At 40.2% G+C, this 16,569-nt stretch overlaps 1 protein-coding gene across 11 annotated transcripts in view; it reads right to left on the reverse strand.

Annotated features, from left to right (window-relative positions):
• Positions 1-1,128: 1,128 nt before the first annotated feature.
• DOCK10 (dedicator of cytokinesis 10) overlaps positions 1,129-16,569 on the reverse strand; it is a 211,883-nt gene continuing 196,442 nt past the window's right edge. For 7 of the 11 annotated variants that reach the window (XM_059703345.1, XM_059703346.1, XM_059703342.1 and 4 more), the window contains exons 51-57: positions 11,533-11,679; positions 10,233-10,443; positions 8,847-9,037; positions 6,373-6,473; positions 6,059-6,197; positions 4,521-4,596; positions 1,129-1,857 (exon numbers count right to left, since the gene is read on the reverse strand). In XM_059703345.1, coding sequence (XP_059559328.1) covers positions 1,796-1,857; positions 4,521-4,596; positions 6,059-6,197; positions 6,373-6,473; positions 8,847-9,037; positions 10,233-10,443; positions 11,533-11,679 — 927 coding nt within the window. In that variant the 3' untranslated portion in view covers positions 1,129-1,795. The remainder of the gene's footprint in view (positions 1,858-4,520; positions 4,597-6,058; positions 6,198-6,372; positions 6,474-8,846; positions 9,038-10,232; positions 10,444-11,532; positions 11,680-16,569) is intronic. The other 4 variants (XM_059703348.1, XM_059703344.1, XM_059703341.1 and 1 more) reach the window with 1 other exon arrangement.

Genomic DNA, 16,569 nt, shown 5'->3' on the forward strand with positions numbered 1-16,569 from the left:
GCACAGTGGTTATAAGCATGCATTCCATAATTAAACTTGCCAGAGGTCAGTGTGTGTGTGTGTGTGTGTGTGTGTGTGTGTGTCTGTGTGTGTGTCTGTGTGTCTGTGTGTGCTTAATAAAGCAGTGAGCTGTATTTGAGAAAAGTTACGTGAATCTTGGATCAGAGTTCTCACCTAAATTATATTTAATCACTTCAGTATATTCAGTATTTCAATGTCTTCTAGGCCCTGTCCTCTAAATTTAAGTAGCAGAAAGATGAACTCAGCTAGTGTCCTTATTAGAAGTTGGGCCTTTGCAGTGGCTGGTGGGGTGAATATGAAGACACTCTTGAGTTTACCTTCTGCATCTACAGGCAGCTTTGTTCAGATGCACTGCTGCTGGTGTTGGCTAGGGAGACAGGCGGCTGGGGGAGGGAGGTGGAATGTGTTAGTGGTTCCCAAACCTGGCTGTATATCAGTCACAATTTTGAGAAAAGTACTTATCCGTCAGGATAAGCTCATAATGCTGCAATAACAGACAATCGTGGAATCTTAGGCACCTTAACACAACCAAATGTATTTCTCATTAAGACTCTATGTCCAACAAGGTTAGTAGGGACTGGGGTGTGTGTGTGTGTGTGTGTGTGTGTGTGTGTGTGTGTGTGTCTCACTGAGGCTCCAATCCATGTGCTTCAAGATGACTGCATCAGAGAAGAGATTGGGCAGAACTACTTTCTAGCTTCTAAGTTTCTGCCTGAAAAGGATATATTCCATTTCTGCTCACCTTTCAGTGGTTAAAGCAAGCCCCATGGTCAAGTCTAACTTCAAAAGGGGAAGGAAAGTGCAATCCTACCACACATTTGCAGAATGTAGAGATGGGGTATTTGTGAATAACCTTAGTAATTACACAACCCTTGAGATTCTGATTCATTATATCTTCTCCACATCAGTCTGCTAATCCCCTAGGTTTGAAAGCCCCTGGCCTGTTTAGTTGATCTTTTTGGAAGAACTGCCTTGCTGAAGTCCAAGTCCTTTTCATGTTTCTAGGTAAGGCATCATAAGTAGTGAATGTAGGGTCGCATTTAGTACATGCCCGGTCCAAGGACTACTTTTAGTAGGGACTCACCCACTCTTCATGAGAGAACCAAATGCAAAGGAACTGTATTTTTATTTCTATTAACAACAAAATACTTCCATAATTTCACATCCCATTGCATTTAAGAGCACATATATTACAAATAAAGGAACTCCACAAACTTTAAAGATTAGTATTTATCAACACTTTTGTACACATACACAAATATTTTAATATAATGGTATCTGGAATGTTATCCATATAATTTTTAGCACATCATAAGTATCAACCAAAAAGGTTCTTTTAATTTTGGTAAAAACCATATATTTTACAATCTCCTATTTACATTTGAAATATGCTTAAATGTTACAAAAACATTCACTTTGACCTTTAAAATATGACTTGGTATTGAACATATTGTAACTGACAGCAAACTTAGGGTTTGCTTTTGAGCTGCACGTTCATTGGAATGGCAAATATTCAGCTTGGCTTGTTTAACGCTGCTCAAAGGAAAAAGAATCATACGAAATGTGCAAATTCAGACTGGCAAAATTCTTAAGCTAGCGAGGTAAAAAAATATTAACATAAAAACTTCAAATAAATTAAAATCTATCTTCTCTTCCCCGAGATTAGCTGCAAGTTCAGAAAGTCCCTTTAGAGATGCATCTGATGCTGCAGACCTTTGCTCACACGTCCGCACTAGCTGAGATGGAGACCGTGGGCAGAGCTGGGGTCCTCTTGCTAAGTATTCGAGAAAAGGTTCGCTCCACTCCGCATTTTGATGATTCGTCCCTGCACATAATCTTAAGACAGGACAGCACACAGCAGGACAAGGGAACACAATAGATAGGTTCATGTTAGTATTTCCACAGACAAAATTAAAACCCAGGAAAGTGATTTTATTTTTCCCCCCCCAGAAATCTGAAAATTTTGAAAATGCACTGATCAACATAGATCTGAAGACTTTTTTTCCCCCCAAGTCCATGTCATAGCCATTTGGTAAGCCTTAAAGTACCTTCACAATATTCTTCAACTATCAAATATAAATTACTAAATGTCTGGGTAAACCTTATGAATGTATCTGAGTAATACCAGAGTTTTATTTCATTCTAAAAGTTTATCATTTAAGTTGTTGACATATACCAAAACAGAGAGACATCTGAAACCTCATTTAAGTGTGTTAATGGAAATATGACAAAAATATACTTTTGAAAATAATATATCTAAATAATACTTTCCTGTTACACCTGTTCAAATTATGACATGTAATCACAATAACAACAATGAAACCCTCAGAAACTTCTAAAATGTATCTGTACAAAAGAGATAATGAATATTTTAAGTTTCTAGTTATGGAGATTTCCCCACCAACTCTACACATTATTATGCTTTAGTTTTATTGCTTTTCCAAGATAGAATTGCCACTTCTGTCCCCACAGAGCACCAGAATTCCCTACTACCGATTCATTCTCCTTATGTCACAAGTTTTACTTAAATAATTTGGCAAATAATGTTTCCAAAGAGGATGTCAAACTCTGAGAGCAATATGCCTTTGCATCTCACCCACTTGGCACCATCACACAGCAGATCTGTTCTTTACTCTGTATTTTATATTTAATATCCATTACCACCATTGACTTCACTGTGCTGTCATCCTTCTGAATGTTGAAACAGACTACGAATGAGATCCTTCTATTCATGTTTCTTTCAGATACCTATATGAACTAGTATGGCTTCTAAGCTTTTAAGCTTTTTGGGTATTTGTAAATAGTGTGGCATTCTGGCTGTCTATAAGGGTAATTATTGCCTGTCTGTCACTTTGATAACTCAAGCCACTTCACCTCAACATGTTTGCATAATAGTGTCCACTTCATCCAGTTCTATCTCTTCCCTTACAGTAAATGTTCTTACACTAAGTTGATGACTTCAGGCTGCCCTTTCAGCTAAGACTTTGCTGGACACTCTTGGAGTGAACTGCATAATTAATTCTATTTATATTTTTGTATTTCCATGTCTGCATCCATTCTAATTATGTTTCTATTTTTTAAAATATATTTTATTGATTCTTCACAGAGAGGAAGGGAGAGGAATAGAGAGTTAGAAACATCCTCCTGCACACTCCCTACTGGGTATGTGCCCGCAACCAAGGTACATGCCCTTGACCAGAATAGAACCCGGGACCCTTGAGTCCGCAGGCTGACACTCTATCCACTGAGCCAAACCGGCTAGGACTATGTTTCTATTTTTAAAAGTTCAGTGGTGGAATTACTCTTTGCTGCATTTATAAATGTACCTGTTTCCAGAATATCTACATGAATATATAGGTACATGAAGGTACACATGCATTATAGATTATGGTTCATTTCTACATTACAGGATTTGCTAAGATTTGCCTACCCTTCCCTCCACTAGAGTTCAAACCCAAAACGGTCTGATGCATTTTCATTAAAACACACACACACACACACACACACACACACACACACACACACACACGCCTGAGAAAAGCATCAAACAATTTTTTGTTATAAACATAAACTGAAACAAATATATAATATTTAAAAATACTATAGACTTTATAGACCCTTATCTTTTTTTTAACTATTTCTGATTTCAGGAAATTGTTCATTACAACCAACTCAAAGCACTTATCAATGGTTATCATGAAAATAGCTTTTTTTGCTCTAAATAACACAGTTTGCTATGGATAATTTATGGATAATTTGTACTTATGATTTATAATGATCAATTAAATAGTCCCACAATTAGGAATCTCCTCTACAGAGTTAGATGTTAGTATTTTGTCCTTATTTTAATCTAAGGTGGAAATATGGAATGGCCATATAATAGAGTAAATAATTTTCTAAGGAGCACTTTTTCTGAAGATATCATGTATTTTGTGGTCATTGTCCCAGATATAAAACCTGTGGACAAATCCCCATAGAAGCTCTAGACCAGGAGAAAGTTAATCTTTCCTGCTGAAAGATCTATTTTGTTTACTGAATAACAAAACCTATTCAATCCATCAGTTTCTTTTCTTTGCATCAGCTTGAAGGAAGCATGAAATCAAATTTTGCTTCTTTTAGCAAAGGTTTTCTGGAAAATCAATTATTTTTCTTTCCCTACCCCTTAATCACCTGGTTCTAGTTTTTTTTGTCTTTTTGTTTTAGCACTTTAGAGTATAATGAGTCTTTGTTTTGGATACAAGTGAGCTCAAATATTTTAAAAAGTTGGTGAAGTATGAATTTTGTTTTTAAAAGCCAAGTTGTTAATTTTAGCTTTAATTAGTAGGCTCCCTCTCCCCCATATTCACCTACCTCTCAATGGAAATAAAATTGTTATTAAATAAAAAACCTCGAGAACACTAGCCACTATGGATTATCAGGGAAAAATGAACAGTTAGAAAGTGATAGGTAGACCAGAAGGCCAAAAAAGACAGAGTAGACATAAGGAAAGAAAAACATACCACTTTTGCTTACAGTACTGAGGGAAATACTAGACACAGAGGAACAGAAGTTGTATAAACATGGACTGCAACAGAGCTGCCAGGGAAAAAAGAGAAAAGCATTTTTGCTCAAAGTTTCAAGGTCAGATGCAATTTACAGTTGGAAGCAAGCATTTCTTCACTACTTTTTTCAACTTTCAGATCCATTGTTCTTTCTGTTTCACTCCCAGATTTATGAGTTCCCCAGGCTATCAAAGCATCACTCCTGAACATGTAATTCCCATCAGCTTCTAAAGAATCGCAAACCAATACTCCCTCCTCTAAGAATCCTACCCAGAGAGATTAATTCTAACATAAGTCAATTAACCACATCATTCTCCAGCTTTGATAGAGGGTTTAAAATGTGGGCAAAAGGAAATGGAAAATAAGAAAAAATAAGAAAAAAGAAGCATATATGAGAAAAGCAATTAGAATAAAAGAAGTATAGGATTCATTTTGTGTTTCCTGAGTAGTGTTGATGGTGCTAGCCAGCCGTGGGCAAACTACGGCCCGTGGGCTGGATCCGGCCCGTTTGAAATGAATAAAACTAAAAAAAAAAAAAGACCGTACCCTTTTATGTAATGATGTTTACTTTGAATTTATATTAGTTCACACAAACACTCCATCCATGCTTTTGTTCCGGCCCTCCGGTCCAGTTTAAGAACCCATTGTGGCCCTCGAGTCAAAAAGTTTGCCCACCCCTGTTAGACCATTTAAGGAAAGGAAGGGAACTAATATTTAATGAGTGGCTACTATGCATGAGGCACTATTTGGAGATTAGTTCAAGTTCTCCCCCTTAAGTATTCTGTAAAGAACACATCTTACTCCCGGAAGGGACCACAGTGATGAGATGTCAGGTAGAGTGTAAGGCCGACTCTCAGCACCTCAAAAAGTACTGTGATATCGAATGTCCACATTTTGTGCACAGCTTTATATGCTGGACAGATGCCAGAAGTCATGGATGACTTGCTTGTAGGGTGGGGGATTGAGTTTTATCCCAATTCTGCACATCTATAGTAGGCCCTGCCTCTGTAGAGGCAATCTTAACTTTAAAAAGCCATGTCTTAGTCCTGGTGTTCTTCCTGAGTATGGTGCAGAGACTCTTAGTGGCAGAACTGTGGAACTCCACATCACAGCCTGGGGAGGTGAGAGGTCTTAAAATCAGAGGTAAAGGGAGTGATAGCAAACCCTACCAGGAATGCTACCCAATGTTTCTTGATGTGTAATAGGGCCCATCTGTCCTAGAAAACCAACAGCTCATATGATTTGATTAAACATCTCTGAAGACTATGAAAAGCATCTGGGTTCTCATCTTTTTTTTCTCCAGACTTTTTTCTCTTACCTATCTCTGCTTTGAGGCAAGGGACTTTGTGCGTGGGTGAGAGGACAAGTCAGCAGCATGGTGCTCACGTAAGGTTCAGTGACATCGGTAGCAAGAAAAGAGACCCTTTCTGGCATTGGGGTCAAAACGGACACTTTGGATGAATGAACAGCACGGGCCACCCCAAGGAAAGCCTCACCTGCTCATTCATGATTACGGAGAGTTCGCTGAGCATGTCCTTATAATGGGACCGCAGTTCTTCCTGGTACTCCAGCTGGTCTTCCTTGATGAGGCGCTCATTCACATCCAGGGCCTGCCCACACGCATCTGCAAATTGCCTTTAACGACAGCAAGAAGCAAATTAACAACCAGCCACAGAGACTGGCCACTCAAAGCCAGGCTGCTGATAGACTCTGCCACCCAGAAGGAGGTTGGTCAGGTGGCTTCCTGGGGAATTCAAGACTCCTCATCTGAAGGATCCCAAGGAAGAACATTCCACAAAGAAGAGCTTACCTGAAGATTTCCTTCAAAAGCTTTACTTGGTTGTCAGGGTACTTCTTTGCTTTGGTTTCTTCAAGAAAAGCTCGTGCATAGGCCATGGGCCCTGCATTAACCTATCGGGGAGGAGAGAATTTGCTGAGGATGAGCCCACGTCCTCCATGGAGGAGCCCGCTCCGCAGCTGGGAGGAGTAGCCACTTGTGCACCAATCGTGTGGAACCCCAATTCTCTCACATCACCGTGAAGTCTGCTAATTTGTTATCTGTTTCATTGGCGGCCCCCACAACTGGTCAATCAGCTACTACAGGACACATCTGAGCTCCACACGCCACTGCCATCCTTCCCAAGCTTCAGTTACTTGCCCACCATCTCACGTGTTTGCCATATCAAATACGGCTTTAACTGTTATTGCTTTTTATTGAATTTACTGGGGTGACAGTGGTTAATAAAATTATTAGGTTTTAGAGTTACAATTCTCTATTACGTCATCTGTATATTGTATGTATGTTTACCACCCCAAGTCAAGTCATCCATCACCATTTACCCCTCCTTTACCCTCTCGAACTATTATTTTCTTAGTATGTTTGAAAACTAGATTCCTTTTATTTACTTAAACAAATTTAAGTTAAACATCTGTGAAATCCAATGTCTGATGTGCTAGTTTTTTTTTTATTAGCATTAAAATAAACACACAACTATTAATACAAGGCATTCCACAGAGGTGGTGGTGTACACACCTCCCTGGGAACTACTGTCTACGGTATTCCACTTGACAGTCTGGCTTAGATTCTGGCCCAACGTGGCATTATCAGATTTGCAGAATGTATGCTCAGGTCCTGATCATGCTCACACACAAGAGTAGGCTCACACTAGTGAGGGAGTCCTTATTTCTTAGTGCTTATAATGTTTTAAAGTGACCGTGTAGCTTGTAGGAGTAGGGGAAAGAGCAGGAAGCTAGTGCTGTCCTTGAGCCATCTGCAGGTGGCTGTGGCCACCTGGCAGGGCCAGTGTGGTGGAAGGAGCACACAGTGCTGGGTGCTCTCTGTGGCTTCTCCAGCTTCCGCCTCTCACTTCCTCTGCTCAGCTGTGTGCTGAGGGAAGTTGTCCCATTTGGAGTATAACTATGGTTCTCCTGCATCCTGGCTTTTAAAATTTATTATTATTATTAATTATTTTTCAGTCAGCCATGGGGTACACAGACAAAGTGTTGGCAGGGAAGAAGACAGCCAGGTCCATATCAGGATCAACATTACTGATTTTTCCTTTTGCATCAGGCTCCAGTATAGCTCCGTGTGATACTGTTACTGGCCTGCCTTTATTTAAAAGGTGATCTCACTCATTTATGGATAATAAAGAACATTACAAACTGTTGAACAAAAATAGACAGAGGCAAAGAAGCATCGAACAGACTGTCAAACTACAGCGGGAAGGTAGGGGAGGGTTGTGGAGGGGGGGGTAAGAGATCAACCGAAGGACTTGTATACACGCATATAAGCACAACCAACAGACGCAAGACACTGGGGACGAGGGGACAAGGGCAAGTGCCAGGGGGGTAGGGGAGGCCGGGGAGAGGTCAGTGGGAAAAAAAGAGACATATGTACTACTATTTGTGATACCTTAAACAATAAAATTTAAAAAAGGTTAGCATTTTGTTCATGATGGATTTTTGACATTATTTTTTATTTTAAAAAATTTTGCATTATAATATTTTATCATGATTACTGAGTTTTTGATGCCTCTCCTAAACTTTATGCCCAAGGTGAGTGCCACACTTGCCTCCCCCTGGGTTCAGCCCCTGGAGGTATTAAGTAAGCGCCAGGCTTCCTCCTGGCAGTCCTCTAACAGGGACTAAGTCATCTGTATGTTTGTCTGTCATCAGCAGGCTCTCTCAGCTCTCTCTCTGCTTCCAACGATTCCTCTTTCTCCTCAGTTTTTGGGCCAAGGAAGAGTAGCAGCCCCTCAGTCTTGCCAGCTCCTGTGCCTACCCTTGTTAGTTTCCTTAAATACTGCTCAGACTTGCAAATAGTCTATCTGTTGTATTTCATTTAATCGCCCACTGTGAGCAGGCCACCTGCTTCCTCTCAGGACCTTGGCAGCCAAATAAATATTGATGCACATTTTATGAACTAATATACATTCTAAAAATAGGTGTTTTTGAACAGTTTTATAAGGCTCTTAGTGACAGATATTTATAAGAGAGACACGTTATTTGTTAATTAATTCATTTGTTGGAATTTAGAATATAGAACATAGCTTATCCAGAGAAGATAGGAAAGGAGGGTTAAGGAAGAAGATACTTTATTTTCAGCTAAAGTTAAGAAAGGCTTATCTCTAGGTGTTTGACACCATTTATGCGCATTTACAATGAAACAAAATTTTAAAGACTCAGATAAAGGTGCCCTTTGTAAAAAAATAAATAAATAAATGTCAAGGTGTGTTGTACCAGGTTCCACGGGCCACGTGCATCTCAGCCCCGGGCAACCCTCACCTTCACGCTGACACTTCCTTGGAGTTTGAGCTGCAGTCGGATCATGTCCACCTCTTCCATTGTGCAGAGCTGGTTAAGCTCAGAGACTTTCTTGGACATCTCGTCGATTGCCACTTCAATAGGATTCAGTTCTGTGCTTGACTGGCTTATGACTTGGATTCTCTTCTTCACATAGGGAAACAAGTGGCTGGCTGTGCAGGAGCAACACGAGAGAATGGAAAGGCTGAGGGTGAGTACAGAGTCAGGGGTCCCCTGAAGGTATAGACCACCCCATAGGTTTTTTTTTTGCACACAGTTCGTTGTCCTGCTTGTTTTTGTGCATATGAGTTATTGTTTATCCTGTGTGCCACATGCCCTCCTTCCTCTTAGCTTCTGCCCCAGCTACCTTCGCCTGCCATTCTCTTCCACACCTCCCTAGCCATGTCCTCATTCTCAGGGCTGGAGTAAAACCTCAATTTTGACTCATTCAACACTGAAAAGATTATAGCTTCCACCACAACTTGCAATTCAAATAGAAACTCCCCTAAGCTACAATAAAGAATGCTTAAATAAATACTGAATGGCCTATGTTATAGTAGCTTTGTTTTAGATTTTATTAGAAAAGTTCTGGAAAAGTTTACTGAAGGAGAATATTCCCCCTAGTTTGGATGTCACTGCTATTTGCCTGCCTACTGCATAATCCAGGATTGCTCTTCTCTCACACAGCTTAGGTATCGCTAGTCCAGAATGTCTTTGCTCATCTTTCCCCTCAGTCTACCTTAGGAGTCCCCCTCCTGTGCCCCCATTTCATTGCTCACGCTGTGCTCGCCTGAAATTCTTGCTTTACTTGGCTCTTTCGTCTATCAGACTGGGAGCATCTTGAGGGCAAGACTTGTGTTTTATTTCTTTGACTTGCCAGTAGAGTACCCGGCATGTAGTAGGCACTTGCTGAAAGTTTGTTGACTAGCTCACAGAATAGATTTAGACGGCACTGGAAGGGACGGTGACCATCCTCTGCACTCATTTTACAGATGAGGAACCACACTTCCAGAGCGACTTAGGATCTTGCTTCGAAGTACACAATCCTGAGAGCTTCTAATCTTGAATTAACTGAGGGTAGATTCAGGGAGAGAGAAGAGTGGCCTTCCCAAGACACGTACACCATGACCTTTGTGACTAAGCTCTACAGGGAAGGGCTTAGTAAAGTAACTACTGACAATTTCTCTTCTGGGTGACTTCTCAACTGTGTCCTTCTTGACAGATTGTAAGGAAGGGGAAATCTACTCTTCCAGGCAAACGTCCACGGTGGCACATTCGGGGCACTTGTCTGCCAGAGTGAAATGTGCTGATTTTAACTTCTCCATCCCCGTGAAGGGCCTGCATGGCCCCTGGGCGGGCTACACCTACTTGTCAGGACGGTCCTGCGCTTGCATTGCTCCTCCACCCCACCGTGCTTCTTGCCCGACAGCGTGAAGGGTGTCTCAAACACAAAGCGGTTGATGTTGTGATGCATTTCAAAATCCGTCTTCCGGTCCTCTATTTCCTTTTCCTCAAAGAATGGTGTCACATAGGTCACCTGGATATAGGCATATTTGGGGTCCAAATCCTTCGGGTTTACCTATATGAACACATGATGGTGAAAGAAAGAGTGGTGAGCCTAAGGTACTTGGGAAAGAAAGGCAGGAAGCTCTGTGTTCTCTCAACTGGCATCCTGGGGATTGGGGTGGGGTAGGGGAGGGCTGCCCCTGTCCCCTTGGAGAAAAATGGGCATCATATCACCATAGAAGAGTACCTGCCTGGACTGTGGTCAGGCAGCCAGACTGTGGTGGAGGTAGGATTGGAGCCAGCTGGCTGAGTAGCCGAGGCTCTTCGAAACATAAGCCAGCTTTTCCTGCGCTGCCTTCTGAGACACTCTTCTACCAACCTGTGTTTTGAAGACCTGCCATTCTTGAAACACATTTTCCCCTTTCATGCCACTGTCACTGTATGTGCTGGGCTGCTCAATATGCCCTTTGCTTCCAGCAAACACCTCCTCACCCTGCAATTTCCAGCTCACACATCATCTCTTCTGGGAAGCACTGCCCACAAGAGAATGAGCTGGTCAGGGAGCCCCTTCCCTGAGCTTTCCCTGTGTGACTTGCACCATGCCTGCCATGGCTCTTCATTGCACTTTATTTAATTAACTGTTTGCAGACATCGTTCTCTTCTCAGCTCCATGTGAACTGGGAGATCTTGGAGAAAGAGTCTTTGTACCCCAGCTCCTAGTTCTGGGGATGGCATGCAGTAGGTGCTTAATAGAGGTTGGCTACAGGAATGAAAGCATATTAGAGGATTCTGAATAATATAACCAGAGGATATAAGCATTGGCCTTCTGGAGCCACCAGAAGATTAATTAGATATCCACAGGTTAATAAAATGTAATTGGCAAGTCTGCTATTATCACAGAGAATAGATGTCAAAATTGGTATGACCCAGGAAGACCTCCCAGACTGAAGAAATACATTTTTGCTTTTCCTCCAAGTCCACCATTGGGCCCAATCACTTTAAATCTTTGGTTACTATACAAGTGCAAATAACCGATGGGAAAAATAGGGAACTTAGAGGTTACTTCAATAAACACATAATGTTTTTGCCAAAAATAATCACCAATCAACTAACCAATAAACAAACAGGCAAACACCCAAAATGAATATTAATTTTCCTCTACCTTGTTGGAATCCTGTATTATTTTCACATTGTCTGCTCCGAATTTATCTGCATACAGCTTGAGCAGTCTTTGGGAAATCTCCGATAGACCTGTCAGCTTAGGCTCTTTATAAATATACTCTTTACCTTCTTCTTCTTCAAAAAAACCCTATGGAAGATACATAAGAAACCATCAAACTTATTAGAAAACTCCAATTGCACATCACAAGCAAAACAAAAGCCATTTATCCAGTCTTTTGGTTGTCATCCAAGCCACTAACTAGCACCCTATAAAGTCAAAATCAGAGAAAAGCCAAGTGAAGAAAACAAAATATCATGCTAGAATCAGTCATTAATGGAAACACTCCCTCACCAGGCCAAAGAACCTCATAGGCTATCTTAAAATATTTTCTCTATTTGTAGAAATCAATGGTAATATCTGCTGCATATATTTTGGGGGAAGGATGCCCTCAAGTGGCAGCCTGGGGTAGAACACAGAGTCTGGAATAATTGGCATTTTTTCAAAGAGCAGTGTCATTTTTAACTAAGTCTTCTCGAAGTCTTCGAAGTTAGCACAGGAAAACCTGAGGGGCACATAAAGGTATCGATGTGGGTGGATATGCATCCACATCATCTTAAAGAGCTGCAGCACTGGTATCGTAATCACAGAAATTGCATGTGGTAGGCTCCCAAGTACTGTAATTTAAAACAATAACTTTCCATTAAGTCTGGGGCCTGATGCAACTTGGCTATATGCAATTTCATCATTCAATTTGCTTTCCTAGTAGATCTTCATTTTTTTTTTTTTTTGCAAAGCTATACCCATTTAGAATAGAAAATAATAAAGCAACCAATTGTGCCATCATTTTTATGTCGTAGGAGCAAGTAGGTCTTAGCCTCTATTAATTTATCTATCTGTCTGGTTGGAAACAGGGGGAGAGAATATTCCATTATCTGCGATAACTAAGTGAGGTAATCTTTATAATTCCTTCCCTTTGAAGAGACACAGGGCATTTTTCCTGTGGGACACGTGGCCTCCGACTATTGGGTTAAGTCTGGAGTTAAGATTCCAAGTGTGTCTGTTTCTTCTGACTCAGAATTTACCTCAAGGCTATGGCTGTTGAGAGCCAGCTAAAGACAATGGAGGTCACAAAGAATCTTAGCTGTATTTTTAAAAAACTTTTATTTTTGACTATTTAAAAAGATTCCTTTTTTGTAAAAGACATGGATGAAATGTTCCCATGTTGGACTTTTCACAGCCAAAGTGAGGTGAGAATAATCATTAAACTCACATCTGTGTGGCGCCTTTGTACTTGAAGGCACTTTTACCCATGTACACTTGACCATCATGAACAGGGTACTTTGCATGATAAGAGGGACACAACTGTTTATTTGGAGAAGCCAAGGAACAAGGCACATTTGCCAGCACAGATCCTGTCAAGCACGAAGTTAATTGTCTGTTTCCTTGTGCACTTCCCGAAATGGCTTTGGGCTTTTCAAAGTCAGGAAAGTGTCTTGTTCAACATGGTATGTGTAGTGTTTAGCACGGTGCCTGGTCTTTAGGGGGATGTCATTCTACATTTGTTAAATTAATAAACTGAAGAATAAAACAGTTCTGGTGGGCATACATCCTAAAAAGGTATGTGTGCACCAAGTATAAACAGAAAAGATTGTATTGCTTTAAAGAACAGCTTTTAATTGAACAACTTCTTCAAGAAATGTTCAAGACGAAACACAGATGATTATGAGTAACTTGACCCTCAACTGCCAAAAAAAAAAGTGATGCATGATTGTTGAAAGCATGAAAAGTAGCTCCCTGTTGTTCCTCTAGACTTTGTAGGAATGGTAAGGTCTGGCCCCATTCCCACATGACTTCCAGCTGCTGTTTTTCTGTCTTTGTGGAGTTTTGTTTTATTCAAGGTCAGAAGTAGTGGCTAACATTGACAGACTGACATATCACAGAAGTAAGACTTCTGAGGCCATCAACCAGAATCCCCCCAGGGCAATAGCTAAAGCAACATTCATAACTTCCATTCCAGTGAGAAAAATGTTTCCAAGTCCCAGGAAAATATTTTCTCACCACACTGTGAAAACCAGCACAAAGAGACATTTTCACTGTGAATTCTTGCCCCTCACAACTTTCTGAATTTAGAATTAGAAGGAGTGTGGGAAGCAAGATTTTATTGTCATTACTATGACCTCTGTCTTTTTGGTCATGACCTGTGACTTTCTCTCATCTCTACTCCTTGGTCTCGAGGATGGGAAATAGACCTAGAAATCTATGGAGAGGTCCTAAAGACAGTGCCTGGGACATATAGGCCTGTGGTGAATGTCACCTATTATGAGGAGAATGAGGAGGATGTCAATAAAAAAAAAGTTTGTGTCAGCAAAGCAATTTGAGTTCTGATTCATATGCAGGGAAATAGCTTGACTGAGTTTCAAGAACTTAAAATACATACCTTCAGCTTCTCTTACATAGAAACTATACTTTCCTATTAGAAAAGTCTACTGATGCTCATTTCAATATTTTGATTATGGGACTGATCAGAAAGAAATGGTGATTAAAATCTATCTATCTATCTATCTATCTATCTATCTATCTATCTATCTATCTATCTACCTACCTTCTTAGCATGGATATATAAACCTCTTGAGACTATTTTATAAAACTACTAAAATGGGTCTGGAATAACAGAATAAAGTATTTCATCTGCTGTTTGCCAAGGTTGTAAGAGCGTTTGCAGCCAGAGAAATATCAGCTCTGAAAATGTTGGCAATGCGTGCTTACCTTTTACCAAAGGAAACTATCAAAGCCAAACCCACTGAACCTTAAAGGTAGGACACTACCTTAAAGAAGGATTCAATTTCAGCTCTGTCTATGAAATAAATGATTTATAAACAGGGACAAAAGGTGATGAGGACCCAGGGACAGTTTCTCTTTTGTGTTAGCCACAAGGTCATGAGTGCACTGCGTTTCAAGGCAACAGGAAATGTGACCTCTGCATTTCTCTTGCTAGTTTCATGTTTTAAAATGTCATTTTGCAATGCAATAAAAACCCTAGTCTGTCTTATTCTCAGGAGACAGCACACATTCTACTTAAACAAGGACTTTGAGTCAGTAGAGTTACTTGTATGGATTATGAAACTCTAATAGATTATGATAAAAATATACTTCAATAAACTGACACCTGAAATTATTGACCCCTTTGATATTTTTGCAGGTATTTCAGAATCACTATTGGGATGTCAGGTATAAATGCTCCCGATGTTACATACGATTGATTCCAAGGTCGTAAAGGAATGCACTGAAAGAGGAATCAGTGAGTAAAAGATGGGTCAGAAAATATTAATAATGGGCTAAATGCTAAGAGAAGAAAAACTACAAGAATGCCGAGAGATGGTTCCATATAAATATGAACTCAGTTACACATATATGTTGTCTATATCAGTGACTTTCATATGGGTGGGGAGCCAGAAGGTTGTATCACATCCCCAACTATACATGCACCATACCTCCTCGCCTAATCCCTTTTCTATCAAGATTCTGAGATGCATCTACAGCCACATAAGCATGGTTGAGAATCAAGGAATCTATATCCTTTGGTGAATGGAATAAAATTCCCCAGGCCTTTCCCTTAACTTATTCCAGGGGCATCTGCTGTTTTAAGTTATGCAATAGGCACTTGCTTGCTTGCTTTCATGCTAAATATTAGAGCCTAAGATTTCATTGATGACAGTTGATGTTTGATCACTACTGCTGCTCATTATTCTTTAAATGAATATTTCAAGGACACTCTGGAGCTGCTTTCTATAGGCTGTTCTATGTAAAATTTCCATAGGCATTGATATCAGATGTTGCATCAGAAAATTCATGCTATGCAAGACTTATGTTTTTAAAGTTTCTACTTGTTTTGTCGTGTCTGGCTTATTGCAGACATCATATTAACTACTCCAGCTAGTACTGTAAAATGCAAGCATCAGTCTAGCTGGGACCCTAAAAGATTTATCCAAAGGCCTTTGTGAAGGCAACAGGTCTACTGCATATGCTATTTGTATAATTTTTGAAACATGATTATAAGACATGTCTATCTGGATATTAAAAGGTGAATTTTACACAGACACAAAGTACTATCATAAAAAAGGAATTATTGTTGACCATGGGGATTATGCTAATCAAGTAGTCAGGACTTTATCTTAGATCTTCGGAACCTTCATTCTGCACACGTTTGGGGCACTGTCCAAGCCTATTTAGTATTTCCTTATCATCAAATGTGAAGTGAAGTGCACTGTCCGCTCCTGTCCAATGATTAGTTCCCATCTCCATTTGGGTTCTTGGGGAAGGCATCTGAACATCATTTGAACAATGATGACCAAGGCTCTACATTGCTGCTTATCAGGACGACCTCCATTAGTCTCCCCTGGTCAGGGGTGGCTAGGGTTTGAACTTATAGAGGATCCGCTTAGGGGCATACTCAGGTCTGCAGATTCACAGACCATTTTGCCCTTAAATAAAATCTCAAATTGGAATTTTTAACAAAAGATAATTGAGAAGACTGGCAACATTAAAAAGAAAAAGTCAGGTGCACAATCAGCACACTTTATAGAGGAATCTGCAAAAAGAACAAAGTTAAGTCATTTGAAAATAGCTCTCCCCAATCCTTCCCCGTTGCCCCCTCAGTCTATTTAGTATAGGGATTTTCAAGTATTCTTTTAGTAGGTGAGTTAAGGACCCATGACCCCAAATTTATAAGTGAAGGTGGAAAATACTGATGTGGTATGGATGTGGGAAGGGACTTAAAGAATTACAAAAAAGTATGTACCAGACAAGCACAGTTGAATGTGGACAACATGTGGATATTGCAAGAATTTGTCTTTCTACTTTAATCAATAATAATTATGTTGAACCACATGAAGTTGACATCTTTTCCCCAGGAAAGTATGGTTGAATATGGGCAATTTCATATGGTTCAAAAGGATGCAAAGAAAATTATATGTCACAGAGCTCTAGGTACTGGCATGTTATTTCTGTCTCTGCTTGTCCTCCACATTTCTTACATTG

Source organism: Myotis daubentonii, chromosome 7 (assembly GCF_963259705.1).
Source record: "Myotis daubentonii chromosome 7, mMyoDau2.1, whole genome shotgun sequence".
Taxonomy (NCBI): Eukaryota; Metazoa; Chordata; class Mammalia; order Chiroptera; family Vespertilionidae; genus Myotis; species Myotis daubentonii.